The 22,297-nt window shown below is 47.1% G+C and overlaps 1 protein-coding gene across 12 annotated transcripts in view; it reads left to right on the top strand.

Moving 5' to 3' along the window:
* The first annotated feature begins 903 nt into the window (after positions 1-903).
* The window catches only part of RNF216 (ring finger protein 216), a 75,945-nt gene continuing 54,551 nt past the window's right edge, over positions 904-22,297 (top strand). The window contains exons 1-7 of one of the 12 annotated variants that reach the window (XM_079320442.1): positions 912-1,050; positions 1,694-1,763; positions 3,121-3,216; positions 15,420-15,548; positions 16,670-16,806; positions 17,738-18,595; positions 20,102-20,178. In XM_079320442.1, coding sequence (XP_079176568.1) covers positions 15,482-15,548; positions 16,670-16,806; positions 17,738-18,595; positions 20,102-20,178 — 1,139 coding nt within the window. In that variant the 5' untranslated portion in view covers positions 912-1,050; positions 1,694-1,763; positions 3,121-3,216; positions 15,420-15,481. Of the gene's footprint in view, positions 1,088-1,209; positions 1,329-1,651; positions 1,764-3,120; positions 3,217-4,878; positions 4,898-15,419; positions 15,549-16,669; positions 16,807-17,737; positions 18,596-20,101; positions 20,179-22,297 lie in introns of those variants that run through there. The other 11 variants (XM_079320452.1, XM_079320450.1, XM_079320449.1 and 8 more) reach the window with 11 other exon arrangements.

Here is a 22,297-nt window from a genome sequence, read left to right as displayed (position 1 = left end):
GTCCTAATATTTTTCTAAAACTTCAGTTTGCAGAAAGAAATCTCCCTCTTAATGAAAGCTGGAGAAAGACTCACTAATGTTGATGAATCCTTGCTTTAAGTTTGTTTGGTTTTTTCCTAATTAGTGCTACTTTGCAAGTGGAGGAGGGCAGGAGGAGGATGGTGCTCAGTGTTGGTGTGTGCTGCAGCAGTGCCTTCCCCCCCTGATGCTGAAAACTGGGGTTTCTTCTGGCCATAATTTGGTTTAATAAATAAGGAGGGAGCACAAATAAAATGCTTTTTATTATTTGAGTGATTTCACGATGTGAACAAATGACCGGGAGCTGCTGTTGCCCACTCCTCGTGTCAGCCAGCAGCAGAGACTGAACAATTTTATTACCTGGAGCAGGAAATCGTGCCAGTCCTTCAGTGCTCTGTCAAACTGGCACTGCTGTTTTCTTTCATAACTACTTTTTGTGAAGTTTTCCTGCTTTCCTTTTGGTGCTAAGAGAGGAGGATCCCTGTAGCCTGCTCCAGGACTTTTCTACCACGTGAACCTCTTGAAAACGCAATTCAAATTTCCCCATTTCTCTTAGGAAATCTTGCGGAGCTCAATGGATCTGGCAGCTTGGCCAGTCACTTAAATACCTCGAATTTTCCACTCTTCCTTCCTGCAGGACATCCCCCGCCGCAAACGCGAGTCCCCGTCACTGGCCTGACCCCCCGAGGTGCGGGGGACAGGGAGGGGTCCCGGACCCGCCGTTCCCGCACCCCCCAAAGGGCTCCGTGCCCCCGGGCCCCGCCCCGCACACGTGCAGCGCCGGCCACGCCCCCTCCCCGGGGAACACCGCCCGCCCGCCAGGGGGCGTGGCGCGGCGCTGGCGGGCCGCCCCCTGTCTCTATGGTAGGTTCGCGTGCCGGGCCCTCCCGCGCCGCCCGTCCCCCCGCGCCGCTCTGTCTCTCCCTCGCTGTGTCTCTATGGTGCGGGGCGGCGCGGTCACGTGGCGCGGGCCGGGCGGAAGCGGCGGGAGCGGCGGTTAAATGAAGCGGGGCCGGAGGGGCGGCGGGGCCGGTGAGTGCCGGGGTGACCCCTCCGTCCCGCGGAGCTGGTGAGTGCCGGGACAGCCCTGCCGCCCCGGGCCGTCCCTGGGCCTCGCCGGACCCCTCGCTGCAGGGTCGGGCGCTGCTCCCGGCTGGGGCCTGTCCTCAGGGACGGGTCGTTCCTCCCTCCTCTCTCCGCGTCCCCTCAGGGCTCGGTGTCCATTCCTCATCCCCCGCGTCCCTTCAGGGCCGGTCTTTCCCCTCTCTTCCCGTCAGGAACGGATCGTTCCCCCCAGCGCTTCCCTTCAGGTACGGGTCCCCCGCGTCGTCGTCCCCGTGTCCGTCCCGTCCCGCTTCGCTTTCGTTTCGGGCCGAGTCCTTCCTCCTCGCTTTCCCTCAGGGTCCAGCTCCCCTCAGGACTGGGTCCTTTCCCTCCGCCCTCCATCCCCTCAGGGCCGGTCCCTTCTCCGTGCCCCCGCAGGCCCGAGGGACACCCGGGGGCAGGCGCTGCTCTCGGGGCTCCTCACGGCTGTCCCGGGTACCCCGGGCCCGGTGTTTGTGGTCGGGGTTAACACGGCGCCGGAGCTCGTGGGGAGAGGGTGAAAGATTGTTCTCTTCTGACCCCTGTTCAGTGTGGGAGCTCTCGGTGCCATTGGGACATCTCGACATTTCAGGCATCTGCTGTGGGAGCCGCTGCAGGAAGGAAACCCCAAACACAGCTGTCCTCGGAGCTGAGGGATCAGTGTAAGAGATACTCCACTTCTTTCCCTTCTCTATTGATCCAAGTGCCGGCCCGGCATGGTGGACAGAGCACAGCCTGGAGGTGTTAATGTACACTGCGTTTATGTAATGAGTTTTTCTGCCCCTGGAGCTGACCTTGTTCCCCCAGATGGCTGGAGGCAGGTGAGGATCCCACCGAAGTCTTCTGAGGCTGAAGAGCTCCAGTGTGTATGTGAAGAGAGGAGTGTGGCCTCACCCAGGGCAGTGCTTTGGGGTGGGCAAAATGTAGATTGGCTTAAAGAGCCATCCCATGGATCCCTGGCTTGGCAGCTGTGCTGGCTGGAGCCCTGGATGGATAACGGCTGTGTGCACCTGTGAGCCCAGCCCAGGAGGTTTTTCCTTTCATCTCACCTGTGCTTTATCACCTGGAGTGATGTCTCTGAGTGTCCTCTAATACCTTACTTTAGAATCTTACTGACTGATGCTTTGAATAGTTTTCATACAAATAAGTTTAGTTGTTGACGTTTCTGTTCAGATTCTTATGGTTTCATCACTGTCCTGAGACCTGTGGTGCTTTGAAAGAGAAAAGCTGATGTTGCTGCTGTGCAGTTTTATTTCCATAATCCAGGCATGGGCATGTTGCTGAGGGACTAAAGCTTGATGTCCATGTGCTTTTCACAGCATTCCCTCTTATGTTTCTTGCATATGGAGCAGCAGGCTCTTGCTTTGCTTCAGGAAGCAGTTCTAGAGGGAATCTCTCAATGCCTTGGTGGCTGAGAGGCACAGCCAGTCCTAGTCCTAAGACCTTTGGGCAGATCTCTGTTTCTTTACTCTGTCTCTGTGGAGGTTCATTCCTCTTTGTTAACAATCTCTGCTCTCCTACGTGGTGCACTTTGGAGCTGTTGCAGGTTTCCAGTGGAGGGAAAGGCAGGTGTCTCCCATCAGGCATTTAGACTGGCCTTTTCATGCTCAGCTGTGGTGGCCTCTCCTGCTTTCAGAGAGGATGGCATGAGGGTTTTTCCTCCAGCAACCTGTTTGGAAAGTGAGGCAGGAAATCTGAGAACCATCATTCTGCAGACCCAAGCCTTGGGCAGGTTCTGGTACATCTCTGAACAGGTACAGGACTATAGGAATGTGCAGCTCAAACCATATGATAGAACTCATTTTAATTTAGGACTAGAAGGATTCCAGGGACAACTTTTAATTCCAAAACTGTAGGATTTACAGCTTTAATATGTGCTTTTAATTTCCAGGATGAATGCTGTGCAAAAATTCCACTGCCTTACATCAGGCCTTCTGCAATTGTAAACACGTTAATGGATTTCATGTGCTGGGTGTCTTTGTGGTGTGACTGGATGTTAATAAACAATCATCTTGACAGGAGTTTGTGCCTGGAACACCAAGACTTGGGAAGGGACTCAGACAGATTTCCTGAAGATCTGTAGACATTCAGCCTGCTTGGAGGTGCTGCATTGTGGTAACAGGCTTTCTTCCATCACTTTTTCTTGCTTCCTGGGATGTTTTCCTTCTGGTTGGCCTGGCTGCAGGCAGTCAGGGCATGAGCAGCAGTTCCTAGAAGAACACTTGAGGCAGGTGCTACTGGTGATAAGGTGCAGTCTGGATTCCAGCAGGGTGCTGGCTGCCTGCTCCTGGGCTGGGGTTTCAGGAGCTGCCTCGGAAGTCCAAATTCCGGGGTAGACCAATGCTTTGTCTGCCTGAGAATGCAGTGGGCGTTCCTGCCTCTGGCGAGACTTGTGCTTTGAAATTGGGCACAAATCACTGAAAAGTCCTGTGGCAAGAATAGGTGGGGCAAACACACAATTCCGGCGGCTCCGGCGCAGCTGGAGAGAGACAGGAAGCATATCCCAGGGGCCAGGAGCTGATTAGCAACCTGGAGTAGCACAAACCCAAGTGCAAGAGACGTGGAGCCCTTCGGGTCTTGTTTAGTGCCTGCTGGAAGAAGCTCCCATTCATTAATTTGGAATGGGTGTCTTATTTTTATTTATATCTTTCTAAAGCCATTGTGAGTGGTTTACTGTGTCTGAGTGCCGGCGGTGCTGGGTGTTGGGGCTTGCCACTGGCTGCATTTTTTCTGGGACAGTCAGAACTGCACCACTAATTCCTCTCATTGGAAGTTTGGGGTGGGGTTTTTTTGGGTTGTTTTTTTGGTTTTTTTTTTTTTTTGCAGATGGATTTGATCTGGAGATATTTTAAGACTCCCTTTAAATTACTGAATTTGGACATCATTGTAGCTGCTTAAAGACGAGGCATTAATAGTCTCCAAAGCCTGTGTGTGCACTGAAGTGATGTTGGGGTTTCAAGCTGCTTCATGTAACTGGGATTGCTCTCAGTGAATCTATCCCAGTGGGATAGGTGCCTGTTTAAATACAGCAGAAGGTGTGAAGCACACAGCTGCCTGGGGACAGCAGCTGTCTCCCAGTAGCAGCCCAGGAGAAAAGGTCATTTGTGTGCAGGCTGAGAGTTCCTGTGTTTGAAATGGAGCTGGATAATGGGCTGCTCAACAATACTCTGGAATAGTTTTGTTTTTAAGCAGGTTACTGGAAGTGGGAAATCTGGGAAATCAGGGAGGAGTAGGCAGAGAAAACAGGAAAAAGAGGGGGGGAAAAAAAGCCACTTAGCAGTGTCCTGGTGGCTCAAGTTATCCTTACCAAAGCACTAAGATGAGAGATAATAAGGAGTGTCTCATTGAGCTGGGATAATCTCGTTCTCAGCAGCCTTCATGTCACTTTTATAGAATTTCAGGTTTATTTTGGACTATCTCAGGAGTGGTGTTTTTCCTTTGGGTCGGTGCTTAAGGACTTGCAGTGGTTTAAAATTCGTAACAATCCTTGAGAAAGCTCAATTCCTGAGGATGGGAAATGATATTTCTGAATGACACCTCTCTCCTAATTACCAACCCTGCTGTGGTTCCCTCCCTGTGTTCATGAGGGGAACTGTCAGTGCCTGATTAAGTGGAAAAAGCATTGGGCTTTAGGGAAAGATTTCACCGTGGGGCAGCTGCTACCCCAAGCCACAATGTCACCTCACACTGTTCCTGACCAGGTCAGTGGGAATTTAAATTAAATGTGTGCTTTTCTCTCTGGCTTTAGGGAGCTCCACTCCTGTGCTGATGCTGGTGGTGCCCATCTGCTCCCAGGGTGAGTTTTGGAGTTAGTGGTTGCCCCTTGTAAAGAGAAGCAAAGTTGATGAGCTGAAATAAAACTGGGAGTGTCTGTGGGTGTCAGGGTGACCTGAAATGTTTTCAGTCCTCGAAGGCCAAGCGTGGCATTGCTCACCCTCAGCCTGCTCTCCCCTGCAGGGAGGCCAAGCTACTGTTTGCATTATTCAGAGAAACATTTGGATGGGATCTGTAGAGGCATCACGTGATGCTGCTCTGCAGTGCAAGGTGACTGAGGTCTGTGCTAGCTGGAATCTCTTTTTGGGTGAATATAAGAATGAAAAATGGCCTCAAGTAATACATTTTGTCCAAAGCACTCCTTGCATAAGGCTCCTGTACTGTTTTATCCATAGTGACATGCTCTCACCAAGCTGTGGGCACTGGTCCTGTTATTCCTTGCAGGAAAGCAGGCAGGGGTTGGCTTCTTGCAGCCCTTGCAAAACCAGAGTGAGGAACAGATTTACACTTCTTCAAAATCCCATCCCAAAGACATGATGCATTTCTGTGTGATGGAGGGGGAAGGAAAACCTCTCCCTGATGCTTCTTGTAGATAATTTTTGCTTGAAGGCCAGGCTTGGAAGGAGCACTGGCCCATGTATCCCTGGTAAGTACAAGCTCTGTTGGGCAAACACGTTTCAGGGGGTTTGCAGAGGAAAGGGACAGCAGTGCTGACAGCTCCCTGCAGCACAGCCACGATGCTGCTGAGGACTTTCCTCCTCTCCCTGCTCTGCTGTCATGTGCTGAAATGCACTTTGAGGGAGATGACAGCAGCAGCAGCATAATGGGGAGGCAGGAAAAGCAGCTCTCTTTTTCTTTCAGGAAACCAGCGGGGTAGGGCGATTAATGCCTCCCATGCTGCTGGGATTTCCAGCTATGGATGAGCAAGACCTGGGAGCAGTAGCTTGCCTAATGTAAATAGCTCTCTGTAGATTGTTAAAGCAGAATCCTTTTGTAGTGGAGCAGGCTTCATTGTGTATCAACTGGGAGGAGCCCTTGGATCTGCCAGGACTAGCACAGAGCAGCTCCCAATGGCTGGAACACACCTCTGCCTTGGACACAGTGTCTGGATAGTGCTCCTCAGCTCGGTGTGTTTGTGTTTATTTAGCAGCTTGTGGCTGGTTTTACTGACTCTCCAGTCCTGGTGGTTAAATAATTTGTCTGATATTGCAACACCCAGGAAGAGAATTTCTGTTCTGCTATGAGGACTCATCTGCTGTTGGACACGAGTGTGTTGACCAAGGGTGGGCACAGGATTCACTGTCCTTAGCAACTGCTTTGAGTGCAGCCTGTGTAACCTCCTGGCTGTGGCCTGTGGTGATTTTTGTAGTCCTGTGTTTGTGAAATGTTTGTTTGCCTTGGGATTAGTGGGTACCTGTACAGTTTGATTAATCTGCAGGACTATGGATGGGAGAATTAATGTGCAGCTCTTCTTTCCTCACTTTTTAGCTCATAATTCATTCATTTGTGAGCTTTAGTAGTCTCAGAAGGGATTCATGCTGCATGTGGAGCATCTCTAAATCCAGCCACCATCTAATTTCATTGTTTTCTGTTCAGATACAGTGATACTTACCTCAAATGCAGCCACTTTGCTTTTCTGCTATTTTAACACAATCTCCACAGTGGCCATTGCCACGTGACATGGATGAAGTCAGGCTGGACAACTGTCATGAGCCTGGAAGGCTGCCCTGGGTTTTCACTGCTGAGAGTTTGCTGGGCTGGAATTGGCCACAAGGCTACACGTGGCTGTAAACAAAACTAAACCCAGTTTTCCAAAGGCTGTTGCTAGCTGGCTGGAAAATCTTTTAACAAGCAGTCATCCTTGGTGCTGGAGCAGTAAGGAGATAGTTGCTGTTCTTCCATGGCAATGCTCCTCCTGCAGCAGTTGTTGGGTGCAAGAGGCAGCTTATTTTTTATTCTTTCCAGCATAAATTTGTGCAGAGCACAGATTTGTTGCTCAGGTGTTGGCACCTGTCTTACAAGGTTTCTGTCTTTACTCTCAGTAGGTAAGGCCATTTAAGACTAATCACTGTGAGCTTGGCCTGTTGGCCCAGTCAGGATCTAAACTGGCCCTTGTATATATTTAAACCCTTAATTGATTGTGTAAAAGCATCTTTCAAGGTGCCTGACCTTGCAGTAGGAGCACGTGTAGTTTGAGTGTAGGGATAGGCTGTGGCTGTATCAGCTTAAGCTGCAGTTTAAGATCTTCCCCCTTCTTGCAGTTTATTTTACCACCTTATTTCTGCTCTCCCAATTCCTCCATGCTGGATATGTGGAGGGTATCTGATCTGAATCCTACAAAAACATTTTCCAGGGCATTTCCTTTCAAAGCTGTAAGAAATGCTGGAGGAGCTCAGTGTGAGATGAGGAAACAAGCTGTGGTATGGGTACATGTCTCTCCTTGACAGGTATTGAAATGAAACCCTTCAGGGCATGAAGCCACAGCTTCTGGCCACTGACCTTTGGACTAGTGGCAAGTGCAGATGCTTAATGTGGCTCTAAAAAAGGCCATGGCTGTTGTAACCAGGATATGTGACCTGTGAAGTCATTATTTTTGGAAGTCACTCTGGGGTGTTTGACACCTGGAAAAGTTGGTGGCAGGTTTTTAAGTCAATAGTTCTGAAAGTGCTCTGCAGATTGACAGAGACCTTCTTTTTGCCAAGGTGGGCTGCTGCACTAAGTCAGGTTTTTTTACCTGTGTGCCACCTCAAGGTCAGGTCTCAGCTTTTGTGTTGTCAGCAGCTTTGTGAACGAGGTGAGGTGTGCTCTGCTTGAAAGCAAGGTTTTTTGTGATAAGTTCAGGTCACAGTTAAAATAAAATAAAATACAAAAATACCCCCTTTCCTTCCACATTTTTTTCTGGAACACAGCTTCCCAAGTGCAGCTTAGGTGGTTTCCTGAGTCTGTCTGATGGGCAGCTGCTCAACATCCAGGATGCCATCAGAGCCTATCAGTTCCTTGTGATTTTCAAGTCCTCTGGCTGCCACTGGAACTAAACCTGTCTCTGCTTTCTAGCCCTCTTGGTTTTGGTCTACTTATCCCTCACTGCTGCTTCTCACAGCAGTTTGCTGCTTGTGTGCAGCCTGGTTCTCCTTGCTGTCAGTGCCACTGCCTGTCCCAGCAACCTTAAATCCCTTACTTGTGTTTCCTCTCTAGTGAAAACAGTGCTAAGATGGGAACCTGAATGCTCCTGAAGACATGCATCCAACTTGTTAAATAACTGCTTTAAGAATTGCACTTGGATTTCTTTGTTCTGTTAAGCTCTTTAAAGTGGTGGTCAAGATCCCTTAAAAAAGAAAAGAAAAAAGGTAGAAAAACTACTGAGGATTTGGAGAGGAAAATGCTCTGTCCTCTCTCCTGGAGGGATCTGTGAAGTACAAGTAACAGAGGAACACTCTGCTGTATATCCTGGGGCTCTCAGGGTATTTCTCCTGTTTTTTCCATGTGGCTGCTGGGTTTATGGGAAGAGAAGGCAGTTGCAATTAATGCTGTGTGGAGCTGTGGCAGGTATGTGCAGCACCTGGGGGTTTGTAGAGTCCAAACCCACTTTTAGAGTCTTTAAACTTAAAGCTTAAGGTTTAAAGTGTCTGAATCTTAGTGCTGATCAAAGCAGCCCCTGGCCCTTGCCTGGAAGGGAAAGGACATGTCAGTTCAGGGAAAGGAAACTGGAAGTAAAATTCACTCTGGAAGAACAGAGCTGCAAATCATGTGGTTTCATTCATCCATCCATCCATCCCCACCCTTATAGCACAAAATCAGAACAAATGAGTTCTTCTAAATGATGGTTTGGGAGATAGGCTGGGTTTGTGTGTCTGCAGCCAGGTGCTGAGCTGCTGGTGTCTGAATTCTTGCATCAACATGAAATGCCAAGCTGACACCTGTGTTTGTGATGTGGGAGGGAGCTTTTGGATTTAGGGGATTCTATTGGATGATCTTGCACATGCCAGAAGTCTGAGGCAGGCAGGGTAGTGCCCTTTTAGAGGAACTAACTCCAGGGGTGTCTCTCCCTCAAAATGTTGATTTTTCACTTCACTCTTAAAATGACCTGCTCAAGGTAATGATATTAACTCTCCAACTAGAATTTGTAGATTTAACTTTTTTTTTTTTTTTTTTTTTTTTTAGGACTCAGTTGGATGGAGGGGAGGGTGAATGATCCAGAGATTTCCGCCTCTTGTGCAGAGAGTAGTTTTTTGTACATATCAAAACAAGGAGTCTCGTGCTGGTCAGGGAGATGGGATGATATGGAGCCCTGTTACTTGGCAGAGGGACTGATGGGGTCATGGGAAGGCACTGAAGTGTTCAGAAGTTGATCTTGATGGCAATCACTAGGGAATAGCTCAAAGGAATGGGAAACTTTCATTTGAGTTGCCCAGATTTGCAAAATGAATGCAGCTGTTTCAAAACAGTCTTGTATTTTAGAGAGTAGCTCACAGAGCAGATATTTTACTAAGGAAATGTAAATATTTGTCAGGTTTAGGAAGGAAAACTGTTGCCAATGCATGTGGCCAGGTTAATTAGGTAAAACTGGGTACCTTTCTTTCCTCTTGTACTTTGTTTCAGATAAAAATGGTGATTGGGCACTTCAAACAATTATGTTTAATAATTATGATACTGTGACCTTGATGAAATGAACTGCTAGTAAGGTTGATGAGAAGTCTTGTGATGTACAGACAGCCAAGATGTTTCCTGTAAGTCCTGAGTGGGCTTAGAAAATGGGGAAAAATCTATTTGGGGGTTTGAAGCCAAGTAATCTCTAAATATCTGCTCTCTTGATGCTCCTGAGTAAGCAATTTTCATTAGCCTGGAGCAGTGACAGGGAGATGTAGCCTGTCCTGTGCTAATCTGTAGCCTCTCTTTTTGGAGTATCTCCTGATGTGCTCTTGCCACACTCCTGACTGCAGTTACCACTGGTGAGCCTGGGAGGAAAGAGCATCACTCCCTTCAGTGCTTTTCTCCTTGGGTAAGGGAGGGTGAGGAACAGGGAACTTCTGGGAGGTAACTAGAGGCTGTGATTGCTGCCAGATTCATTCCTCCTTTCCATCTTCATTCATGACCTGCCCTGGAGCTGCTGGAGCCAGTAGCAGGCTGGTGTGGTTTTGGAAATAGTGGCTGCTCTGCTGGGATACTTTCTGAACTGTGTGTTGGGTGTCTTGTCTGTCAGGTGAGCATTCAGGTTGGACTTACTTTCCACAAAACACTTCTTGTATTATATTGTCTTATGCTTTGGTGTGGTGAAACCAGTTCTGTGGCTTTCTGCCCTAGAAATGTTACCTGGTTCTTTTTATTGTTCATTTCAGTTTCTGTTCCTTGATTTTTCTCATGTCTCAGGAATCCCATCTTCCCTTCACAGAGATTGTATGTTTAAAATCAAGTGGTAAACCAAGCCAGCTGCTAATGTGGGAAACATTTTGGGAATACTTCATAGTTCACCAGCCAGTTCTGTTATTAAATGATCTTCAGGTTTGTTGTTTCTCTTCAGCACATGCTGTGGGTCCAAAAATTGGTGCAGATCTGTGTGGTTGCTCTTGTCATAAGTCTGCCCCTGGTCTGTGCTCCTGAGAGCAGCTTTTGGCCAATACCTGTAGGAGATTATGCTGCTGGGAACCAGGTGGTCTTTCCTGTGAGCCACTGCCCACACACTCCTGCCTCAGAGGCCAGGGTAAGGTTTTTGGGCTGGAATCAATGCTTTTTCCACTTTTCCCAGGCTTGGAACTGAGCAAACCTGCTGGCAGGAGCCCCACGTGTTGACCTCTGGCTCTGTCCCTTTGCAGGGTGTGAGGCAGTGGCAGTAGCTGCCTTGTGCATAGCAAATAGGATTTGTTTGTGCCCAGCAGTCCTTGTTGGGCTTATGATCAGGGGATTTCTAATTTTTGGTTGGGATGATGCTGCTTAACACGATCAACCACTGTTAAACTCTCCCTGCTTTTGCTCAGTGCCTGTTAGAGGGAGCAGCCCCCAGCAAATGGTGAACCCTTTGAAATGTTTCAGTGAAATGCTTGACAGTAAGTCAGGCTCATTTCCCTTCTGTTGTGATTTTTTTTTTTTTTTTAAGGACTGAATTTTTAGCTTTTCATTTTGGTGGCTGTCACAAGCCCTGCATTATTTAAGTAGCTTGTTTTAGCAGCTTGAAATGAGCCAGAAATTCACCTTGCTCGCAGGCTACCAGCAGGCACGTTTGCTGCCCGCAGGCACAAAGTAGGAGTTGATGCTCTTCTGTCAGTGTAGGTGAGCAGCAGTGGTGTTCTGTGTGGGGGAGAGGCTAGAACACAGTGATTTGATGTTGCTGACATCTCTTTCAAGTTGCTCTTTTTTTCTTTTTTCCCCCCCTCCCTCCTGTTCATTTGGGATCTCAATTCCTACCTCCCCTGCTTTCTGTCTAGTCCTGTTGCCTTGAGCTGGAGCCAGACAAGAGCACTTTGAGTCTAGTCCCATCTTGGGTATGTGGGAGTTGAAGATTTCAAATGCTGTAAAGTGGGGGGAAAAATACATTACACTGTGTTGAGAAGGGGGGAGTCTCCCCTTTGTCTGTCAGTTTAAATTCCAGCACCATCTGAAGAAACTCATCACAGCATAAATGTGGGGTGGAGGGAGCAGATTTGAGTTCTGCTCCAGTTACTGCAGTCCAGAAACGCCTCCATATATCAGGAGATTAAATATATGCAGAGCATCAATGGTGGCTATTTTTAGGTTAAGCTAAAAATACATTGTGTGATGTTTAAAAGGATTTTGGATGGGTTTTGGAAATCCTTGTGTAAGCATTCTGTGTGCTCCTGAGACCTGCTTCACCTCGTAGCAGCTGATCCCTTAGCTCATAGTAGTGGTTGGAAGCAGTGGTTTTTGTGGATGATATTTTTGCATGTCTGAGGAGCTTGTCCAGGAAGTCACTGTGACCTGAGCTGTCAGTGTGAGGTCTCATCAATTCAGAGAACTGCACACCCAAATCCTTGCTGGGCTCTGGTTTTACTGGTAGCTGTTCTGTTAATGTGTTCTTCTTTCAATTTGCTGCAGGAAAAACCATAATGGGGAGGATTTTATTGTCTGCACAGTGAAACAACCTGGGTGTGCCGTGTCAGAGGGTGGTGGGGCACTGCCCAGGCTCCCCAGGGAATGGGCACAGCCCTAAGGAGCTCCAGGAGTGTTTGGACACCACTCTCAGGCACAGGGTGGGATTGTTGGGGTGTCTGTACAGGACCAGGAGTTGAACTCTGATCCTTGTGGGTTCCTTCCAACTCAGGTTATTCTGTGACTGATTTATGAGTACGTGGAGTAATATACAGGTGAAATTGGGTAGGACCACATCTTCAGCATGGTGGATCCTCACTGCACAGTCACTGGGTGTCTTAGAAGTCATGGTGAGAATTTTGTGTAACTTGGATACTGCTGGAGGGATTCAAGTCCCTAATCCAGCTTGATATGCTGTGGTGCAGGTGGGAGCCTTTTAAGAAAAGAAGAAAAGCTTGAAAAGTGTTTGTGTGCTTTGCTGTTAAAACAGCTCTAGTTTCCTGTTCTTGACTGTATTACAGAAAAGCTGATGGGCATGTTGGAGCCTGCTTATAGGTAGCCTTATTCTTTACCTATAAATAGGCACTGAAATCACTGAGGTAGTGTGGAATAGCTTCTTTCCATCTGTCTTCCTTGCTTTTTTATTATTGTTTATGTAGGGCAGGACCCCAGGGTGGCTTTGATCTTGTTACTTCGCGTTCTTGGCTGCCTGGTGCTATAAACATGAATAAACTTCTTATTCATGCCACTAGATGGAACTGGCCCATGCTTATGGATATTTGTTTAAACTTCAGCTCTGTATTGAGTATTGACAAAATGAATTGCTAGCTCTTGGTGGAAGCTTGGCTTTTACCCTCAAAGCAGGGCTTTATTAAACTGCTTGAGGTTTTATTCAGTCTGTTTTGAAGTAGGAAGAATTGCCAGTTCTTTCCAGCCTTGGCTTTTTTTGTTGTTGCCTTGACTGTGTATTTCAGTTAATGCTGTTTATTATATTCCTGCTTTTAAACCACTGAGTCTTTTGGTGATGTGTGCACACTTTCTTGTATGGAAGTGCAGATAGGGGGTTTTTTTATCCCGAATTTTAATTTCAGATTATTCCCTGTACCTCTTTCTTGCTGCTGAAGTTCCTCCACGGGAACCAGAGTGGCCTCTAGAAAATATGACCTTAGTCTTGTGGTTTATCCATCCTTCTTGGATCTGAGCAGCTGGGGTTTAGCCAGCATTGGACAAAGCACCATTTGAGCTATTTGGGAGAATTTTTTTTGTGTGTGTGTGGCTGTGCTGAGCATTTGCAGTGTCACCCCACCGTGAAGTAGCCAGTCCTGCTAATGCACTGTGAGTCCCTGGAGGGGAGAAATATCCAACCACTCAGCTTTGCTGGGAGCAGATCTGAGCAGACACCTGTCCAGCCCCTGTCTGCACCATTTGATGCTGCAAGGGCTGATTTGTGGCTCTCATAAATATCTTTGTTCCTCCCCAGCCAGGCTCAGAGCAATCCTTTGCTGTGCTTGCTTGGTGACCTTGGCCACACTGAGCCTATCCCTTCTTCCATTTCTCCACCTTTTAAGTGGCAAGAAGTGAATTGATTTTGTTTGCTGAAGGAATCAGACAGCTAAGGATGGAAAAGTGCTGTGCAGGGCTAGGTGATTGCTATTCACAAGTACCAGGGAGAATACAACTGTAATAATGTGGATGTGACCTTTTAGAAAGGCCAGGATTTGCACCAGGTGTACTTACAGTGACCCAGCTCCTGAGCTGCAGCTCCAGCACCTGCCTGTGATGGTGGAACAGCACTTTCATGCCATTCTGGCAAATAAAGATTTATTTCTCCTTATAAGGCAGCAGATGAAGAATCTAGAGAAAACACCCCCCAAAATCTGCCTGTTCAGGTGTTTTCAAAGCACCAGTATGCCCATGATAATCTCAGAGCTGCTTACTGGAATTAGCATGTGCTGCTGAGCTATCAGTGCTCAGATACAGGGGTAGTTGCATATTTGTGGTAATGCTAGTTAGAAGAGGCCTCTTGATGTTCCCTCATCCAATTTCCCACTCAGAATTGGACCACCAGATCAGGGACCAGGTGAATGTGGCTGTTTGTAGGCAAGCCTTGAAATCTTCATGCTGGATCTTCCCTCTGAAGAAGGTTCCCTCAGGCACTAAGCCCATGCTGCTGGGCTTTTTAAGTGCTAAATTCTGCATTTTAATTTTTATTATTGTATCTTGTGCATCTGAATTCATTTCTTCATTTTACTGTCCTAGCTGCAAATTGTGTTCCCTGCAGAGGAAATTAAGTAGAATCACTGAGGGGGAATTTATACTGCTCTTGTGTACTAGCAAACAGGATTTTATAGCAGATCAACCATTTTCCTCCAGCTTATGTATCAGGAAATATTTAATAGTACAGATTCCTCTGTGCTGCAATAAGGAGATGAATGCTTTCCAATTTAAAAAAATCCCCTCTTTTCTCCTTCCAATGTTCAGATTGTGCCTTGAGTTCCTGTATGTGTTCAGCCTCTCTGTGATACTGGGAATGGAGAGCTATAAGCTGACAGAGCATAAAATGGAAACCTCCTGTTTAGTTTGCAGTGATTCCTCTGGCCTCCTAATCCTGTTTGGGAGCCTCTGGCCAATCCATTGTGCCTCTCTGAGAACAGGTGGGGATAACAAAGTTTAGTTCCAAAAAGCCCAGTCCCATGGAGGAACCTGATTCCTGTCATGCTCTCCTTTTGGTGTGAGAGCAGATGGTGTTTCCTGGAATTTGTACCAAACCCTTGCTGTAAATCAGGGAAATCTCTTCTTGGAAAGAGCAGATGGTGGTAAGGAAGTGTTCTCTGGAATGTTCCTGTGCTGGTTCACAGTGCAGGCACAAACCACACACTGACACTGCTCTGCTTGGGGTGCAGCTTCCTTCTGACACACCAGTAACTTGGGGGTTGTGGAAATGAGCTTGGAGCATCTTTGGTGGCTCTGAAGTTGTGCCTCAGCTTGGCAGCACTCATGGAATTCAGGCTGGGATGGTGGTGTCACTGTTGGCTGCTCCCCTCAGGGCTGTGTGTGACAGGGATGGTTGTGGTGACATTGTCTGGGGGCTGTGAGATGCAGGTGAATGTGGGGATGCCCTGGCAAAGGGATATTGCCCCTCTCACCAATTGATGGTGGCAGAAACACCAGAGTGTGAATTGGTGTGTTGGATTTTGGTTGGAAACAAGACAAGATACACATATTAGGAAGGTTTGAGTCCTGCTTGGATAGACATGCACCTCTTTTTCTGTGTTTGCACAGCTCCTCCAGAGAGACTTTTCAGGCCTAAGTGCACTCTTTAGTCGACTGTCTTAACTGTTGGAACACAAGATAACAAACCTGAGATGGGGGTACAGAAAAATATTCATGTAGAAAACTGCTGGGAGAGCCAGGAAAACCCCTAGCAGCTAAATCTTGGGAAAAGCCCCTTAGGGTAAATCAGAGTTTGCCTCACTCCCTTGTGGTTTTGTTTTATCTTCCAGTTCCTCATGTGAGCCTGACTGCCATGCTGGGGCATTGACACTCTGGGGTGCAGCTGTTTAAAATGGCAGAGAGAGGTGGGAATGAAGAAGTGATTAACTTGAACAGCTTCAGCAATCACAGAGGGAAAGGTGAGTACTGATTTGTGCCTGTTTCCAAAACACTCTTGTGAAACTCCTGCTGAGAAGCAGGATTCACAGACATTGCACTTCCAGGGAACTGCTGGAGGTCTGTTCTGTCATCTCACACACTACTCTGTTACACTGACTTAGCCACCTACAGAAACTCTTTCATGTTATGCAGGCATGCAAAATATTTGGCTCTTGTCTTTCTCATGTTGTACTGCCTCAAGGAAGATTGCTGACTCCTTGGGAACACTGTGTAGAGGTGTTTCAGCAGATCCAAGGAGGATTCATCCTTTTGAGAACCCCATAGGAGACAGGCTGACCCTAAATTCATGCCCTCACAGGGCTGTGTGCATTGGCACCCATTTCCTCAAGAGTGGAATTCAAAAGGAGGCTTTCTCTGTATGCCTAAGAGGTGATAAGTGAACACTCATGGTAAGAAATAAGCCAAAACATCTCAGATTTTAGAGAAAGCATAGTTGTCTGTTCTCTGTGCAGTAAAGAAACCCTGTTTTTCTGCCTGAATATCTCTCCTGTGTTCCAGCAGCTGTGTTGAGCAGCATCTATATTCCATTCTTGACAAAACTTGAGGCACAAGGTTCTCAGCTAATAGCAGGATATCTTCTGCACCCACAGCCACAGCCTTATCTCAGCCCTGCATAAGGTACTCCTGCAAAGTCTCACTCTTTCAGAAGAGGCTGGATTGCACAAAGACCCTTATCTCTCTGCTAGAATGCACTGCACTTTAACAAAGAAAATGCAATGTCCCTGGAAGTTCAGGATTTATCTGCAAAAGTATTCCCTACATGCCTTGTTTGTAATAACTTTTGCAGCAGCTTGGCTTGTGCTGGAGTTTGGGGTAGAAGATTCTTTGTGAGTGTCAGTGGCTGTCCCTGCAGTGCTGTTGTGATGAGCTGAAGCTGTGCAGGTGTTTTGCTGGAGGCTGAGGGATGCAGGAGTGGCTGTAACAATGCCTTGCAGAGGAATTGGTGACCTCTGAATGATTCTTCCTGCAGTGCAAATGGGAAAATTGCTTTCTCAGATGTTTCAGGGCTGCAGGTGCCCTGTAATTCCAGTTATTTACCTTGAGCCAACAGCTAACTGTAACTTTACTTATTATTCTGCAGACTGGATAAACCACAGAGATGAAAGTCTTATCACGATATCAGATTCCTCAGATGAAGAATTGCCTTTGTTGCTGGAACTGCCAGAAAAGCAGCAGGCTGAGGAAGATGATGATGATGATATAGTCATCTTAGCAGAGGTAATTTTTCATTGTTGTGCTGTATTCATGACCTGTATAGTCAAGTCTTGTGCAAATACCTGTTGCATTCCTCTGACTCCTGCCTGGTTATAGCAATCTGCTTAGGATGTCTGAAATAGCAGTGAAATGATGGTGTATTTCTGGCTGAATTTAGTCATGTTCTGGGCACAGGAGGGGAGAACCAGACTGTGGACCTGCATTGTGTAGTTTAAGTTCTACTTGATGAAGGTTGTCTGTGTGAATCCAGAGTGCTTTGCAAGAGGACTTGATCTTCCATTGAAGAGTTTTCAAACCATGTCTTGTTTATCCATGTACTTCCTATGCTTTATATTCCTTGATGGTATCTGCATTTGTATTGGGCTGTTTCAGGCACTGATATTTTTTGCAGCATTTCATATCTATTTTGCATTAAGAATATATTCCACTTTCCTGTTAAATTAACCAGAAGCTCTGAGAAAATGGGTTGCAAAGCTGATCTTTCTGCTTCTTATTTGAAAACAGCAGCAGAGAGCACTCAGGCTCTGCTGGCAGTCTGTCTGCCAGAGGCAAGAACAAGGCCAGAGATTAATGTTTGGAGCTTTGGTTCCTGCCTGTTTAAATAAATTGGTGAGAACACAAATATGTCATCAGTTAGTTTGTCCCTACCAGACTATTTTACTGGAAGGGAAGTGGGTACTGAGGTGAGCTTAGGGGATTATTCCATTTTGAAAGTCCTGTGCATCCCCAGTTCTGCCAAAGGTTCTCATAGCACCTGGGGACAGGCTGATGAGACAGATGTGGGTTGCAGTTCTGTGCTTTATTAAGCATCTTGCTGAAGAGACTGTTTATCAGTTTTCCATCAGAAGTTTTCTTAGATGCAGAAATATCTGGAGCAAGGATTCTGACATGCAGACAAGAATTCCTACTTTTCTCTTGTTGGTGTCCTTTACAGACTCCAAAGCACCAGCAGCCTCTGCGTCCCAATGTCATCAGACCTGCTGCTCCATGGCAGGGTGCAGACACTGTGGGAGAAGGAGGATCTAAAAGTGCTGTGGGGCCTTTGAGCACAGACCTGCAGGAAGAGCAGTCTTCAGCTGTGCCCTGTCAGGGAGATGGGAATAACCTCATGGTGGGGAGCAATGCTGGACCAAGCAGGGATGAGAGTGTGGACATTGCCCTGCAGCAGCCTGGACCATCTGAGCTGAATGGCCCCAGCTCTCAACTTAGAGGTAACCAGGAGCCAGGTCCAAGTTTGCTGCTACTGATCAAGATGAGTCCACAGCCTGGTGCTAACTCAGAAACCATTAGTCTGGAGAATGCAGACTTTCCACCTCAGCAGGAGAAGAGGATGGAAACTCGGGGACGGCAAGGAAAGAACTTGAAGCCAGAGCAGAAACTTGAAGGAATAGCTGCTAGAACTACCACAGAGCAGGGGGAGATCCAGAACAGGCAGCTGGAACCCAGGCACTTCCCAGCACCAGAAGATGAGCCACGGGCTGCAGTGAATGGTTTTGCTCCTCAGCAAGGGCAGCCCGAGGCAGAGCCGGGGTCTCTGAGGGCATATGGAGAGAAGGCTCCTGGGCCAGCCTTCCCCCGCCCGGAGCCACAGCAGGACGGGATTCCAGGCCCTGCCTCCCCGCAGCCGGCACACCCCCCCGAGGAGCCGGGGCAGCCGGCAGGGAGGGACAACGAGCAGCCGGGACCCGCCTTCCCCACGCGGGGCTCGCATGAACTGGGCTCGGGGGACGTGCCAGAGCAGGGAGCTGCTGGGCAGGAGCAGGACCTCACTGCCCTGCTCATCAGAGAGACAGTAAGTATTGCCAGGGCTCCTCTGCCTCCTGTGTGCCTGATGTTTTCAGTCAGGTTTTTCAAGGTGTGTAGAGTCTCACATGTTCAGAACACACAGCTGCAAATCCTCTTTGCTTTGGCTGAGACAGAGCCATGCACCAGGTGAGGAGACTGTGATGAAGTGTTCTGGAAAACTTTCATTTAATGTGTGTCTGTTCCCTGAAAGGCCCTCTTGGATCTGCAGGTCAGGTTTAGTCTGGTTAATTCCTAACCCAACACTGTAGATCTGGTTTAGGATTGGATATAAAGCTAAATGAGCAAACCTGGTACTCTAAACAGTCCCAGAGGGATACAGGATTCAGTAAAGAACTTTGAGACACGTAGCTGAGAGCCAGGACTGCTTTCAGCTGCCTCTCCTGCAGGAGTTTGCCTGTGTTAATGCCACCATGGTGGCCAGGGATAAGGGTTGCCTTTGCAGTGTGGATTTCCAAGCAGCAGCAGCACCAAGGAGTAGCTGGATAAGCACCATGGGGACTTGTGTATGTAAACTGCACATGCTCCCTGTGTGAAGCTTAGCATGAGGGACACTGGCTATGACAGCAGCCACCAAGAAGGACACTCCTTATCCTTTGGTATATTCAGCAGCTTGGGCATATGATAAACAAAGCTAAATAAAAATGTGGTGATTCATGTGTGTAATGTTTGCACACTCCTCACCTTGATTGTTAGGGAGAAAGGCTCTTTCTTAATGGCTTATTGAGTATTTTTTCCTTGCAAGCAGACATATTCTTCTGTGTCTGTATTTTCCACCACCACCCCATCCCCTCCAAGTCTTCCCTCCACATCCCATATCTAATTCTACTTGGGAAAACTGGAATTGAGAAATTTTTTTTAAGTAGCAGTCCAACAAAGTTCAGTTATTTCCAAATAAGACTCATTGATCAGTGCCTTTGAGATGAGTTAGAGGCCGTTCTTGCATTGTCAGGGTTGCTTGACAACACTGATCAGTCCTGTCTTGCAAAGTAAAATAGCTCATTGTTGCAATACCTGTACAAAAACTGCAGAGAGAGCAGCAAACACTGGGAGAGCCTTCACAGAAATGCCACTAAAGGTTTGTTGTCTGTTCTGGTCTCATTGCTGGTGTGTCTGGGTTCACTGGGTGGGTATATGTGTTGTTGGTTTATTTCCTTTTGCTTTGGAATGTTGTATTTCAGCACATAATCTGGAACTCCTCCATAGTCATGCTGAAGATAAATATTCCCTTGTGTTGTAGTTAATTTCTTCTGAGTCTGAATCTCTCATTTGGCCATGTGCTCTTGGCTTTTCACATCCCTACCCTGACTCTTCATTGATAAAGAGCTGTTAGCAGTCATCCTGTGGAGCAAGACTGGATGGTTATAAATGATCTCTTGACCATTTTGCCTAAGTCTCAGGATTGTTGGTTAATTACATGTAAATCCTTGTCCTGGGTGCTACATCAGTACAGCTTCTCTAAGACCTGCATAACCTTTAGCTTTTCCTGCTATAGGAAGCAAGATTCCCAGATGTGAAGAAGGAATATATTGAAGAATTAATCATCATCAAGAACTGTTATGACTTAAATGTGTAAGTATAAGAACCAGAGTGTGTCATACAGCTGCAGCACTTTCCCATGTTCCCACCTGCCAGGGATGTTGCTTTAGCACAGATCCAGGCTGGGGCTTCAGCACTGCCTTGGTGGTGCCAAAGAGCACAGATTCCTTTTTTTGTACTTCTAATAGAGCTGGTTTTAAGTCCCTTCTAGTTCTGTTGTACTGTAGCTTCTCTGCTTTTAAGATAATTTACTTATTTAAAAATACTCCATATAATTTTGTCTTGCCTATTACTAGGGCTCTTAGAGTGAGTGTCAGGATTAAGTTGTTAAGGTGACTGCTATAAAACTGGGAGTCATGTTAGAGTCAAAAGTTTTTAGAAAAAAGTGATTAACCTTAGTGCTGAGTTGCATCATCTCCCTGCCCTTGTGTGTAGAGCTGAGGGGAGAAGGATTGCGTGTGCTGGCACCAGCAGCACTGAGGGGAGATGGCTTGAAGTAAATCACTTGTGACTGGTGTCTGATGCTTGGTGGCCTCCCTTTCTCTCTCTGCAACTGTCCCTGTTATCTCCAGCGTGTCCAGACTGGTTACTGTGTGATCCAAGAATGAGGAATAGGTGTTGGTTGCCAGAGTATTCATTTGTATAAATCCATTGCCCTTTCCAGCTAACTAAGGCACTAATTAAGCAGCGTTTAAGTGCGTGAGGCTTAGATTTAGTTATTGGGCCATAAATAAATTAACTGGTGAGGAATTAAGGATGATCCCATCCATTGGGCATAGATTTCCTATTCTGCTGCTTTGCCTGTGCTGTGAAGTTGTGTGTCTCAAGTAGGGCTTCTTGGTTAGAAGGTCAGCAGACTAGAACTTCTTTCTGGTCTTTCAAAAGTGCTTTCCCTGCAGTGGTGGAGCAGCTCTGGGGTGCCCACACCATGGACTGGGTGCAACTCAGGGTGGATGGTTGTGGTGGGAATGTAGAAGACAAGCAGAGCCATTCCTTGGGGCAGTTGGGCTGTTGAAGTTGTGCATCTGGCTACAGGACCCTTCCAGATTGCCTGAAAAAACTCAGTTGTGTCCTGGGGGGATTAGCGAAGCCTGATGGAATTAAATCCCACTATTGGCTTCTGTCGGTCTTAATGTGCTCCTTCCCTTTTTGCTCCCGAAATCTCTTCTCTCCCATTGTGTGCCACAGACCCAGTGAGATGAAAAGGTGCTTCCAGGCTTCCCTGTAGGCCAGCTACACTGTCTGCTCAGTGGTGCGTTACCCACTTACTGGATGATAAAGATTTCTTCTCCATATTTTTATTCCTTTAACCAAACCATCTTTTGAGTTGTCACTGCAGCTTTTGTGTGAGAACAAATGGGTCAAAGCACTGGTCAGCCTCGCTGGCAGGGTCTTTTTGATCTCCATGGTGTGTCAAGCTGAATCAGGCTTGAAATATAATAACTAAGGGTGAGTGGTTTTGGGCAGGGGTGAGGCTTTTAACCAGCTCTGTGTCCTGTGGTGCAGATATTAATGAACAGTGCCGTGAGTGTGGGTGTGCTGTGCGCCAGGACCCACTTAACTAATTGTCACACGCTGGAGGTCAGCATCCCCCAAAATCCTCAGCGTTGAAATGGCAACATGCAGGATAGTTCAAATGTACCCTGGCCGTGCCCCAGCTGAAACACTCTCCTTAGAGCCACCATCTGAGCTCCTTGAAGTTTCTGTTTTGTTGGATTAAAACAGTTATCTTTTACCAAAGGGATGGCAGGAGGTGGGAGCTGGAAGCTATTAAATCCTCCTCAGTGCCAAGATATTTGTTGTTTTTCCCAAAATGATCTTAAAACTTTCAACTGATGTGAAAGATAAGATGTGGATGCCCCTCTTAGCAGGGTATCATCTATTCAGCTTTTGTGTGCAGGAGCATTCACACTCAGTCAAAAGCTTCTGGCTCAATATGTCAATACCTGATTAAACAAAAAGAAATGCCCCTGCTTTGAATGTGAAAGCAGAGCTAAAGTAATCGTGCCTTGATAGTGGGTTAATGCTTCAAGCCAGTTCAGATTTCTTAATTAGGGACTGATTTCTGACATCAGGAATGTAAATTAGCTGCAATTATGGCTTTGCTGCAGCCTAGCACCTTCTCATTCCAATAGTTTTACAAATGTTAATT

This window comes from Erithacus rubecula (assembly GCF_903797595.1).
Source record: "Erithacus rubecula genome assembly, chromosome: 17".
Taxonomy (NCBI): domain Eukaryota; kingdom Metazoa; phylum Chordata; class Aves; order Passeriformes; family Muscicapidae; genus Erithacus; species Erithacus rubecula.
Note: the sequence above shows the minus strand (reverse complement) of the source record. Positions and strands in the feature narration are given on the sequence as shown.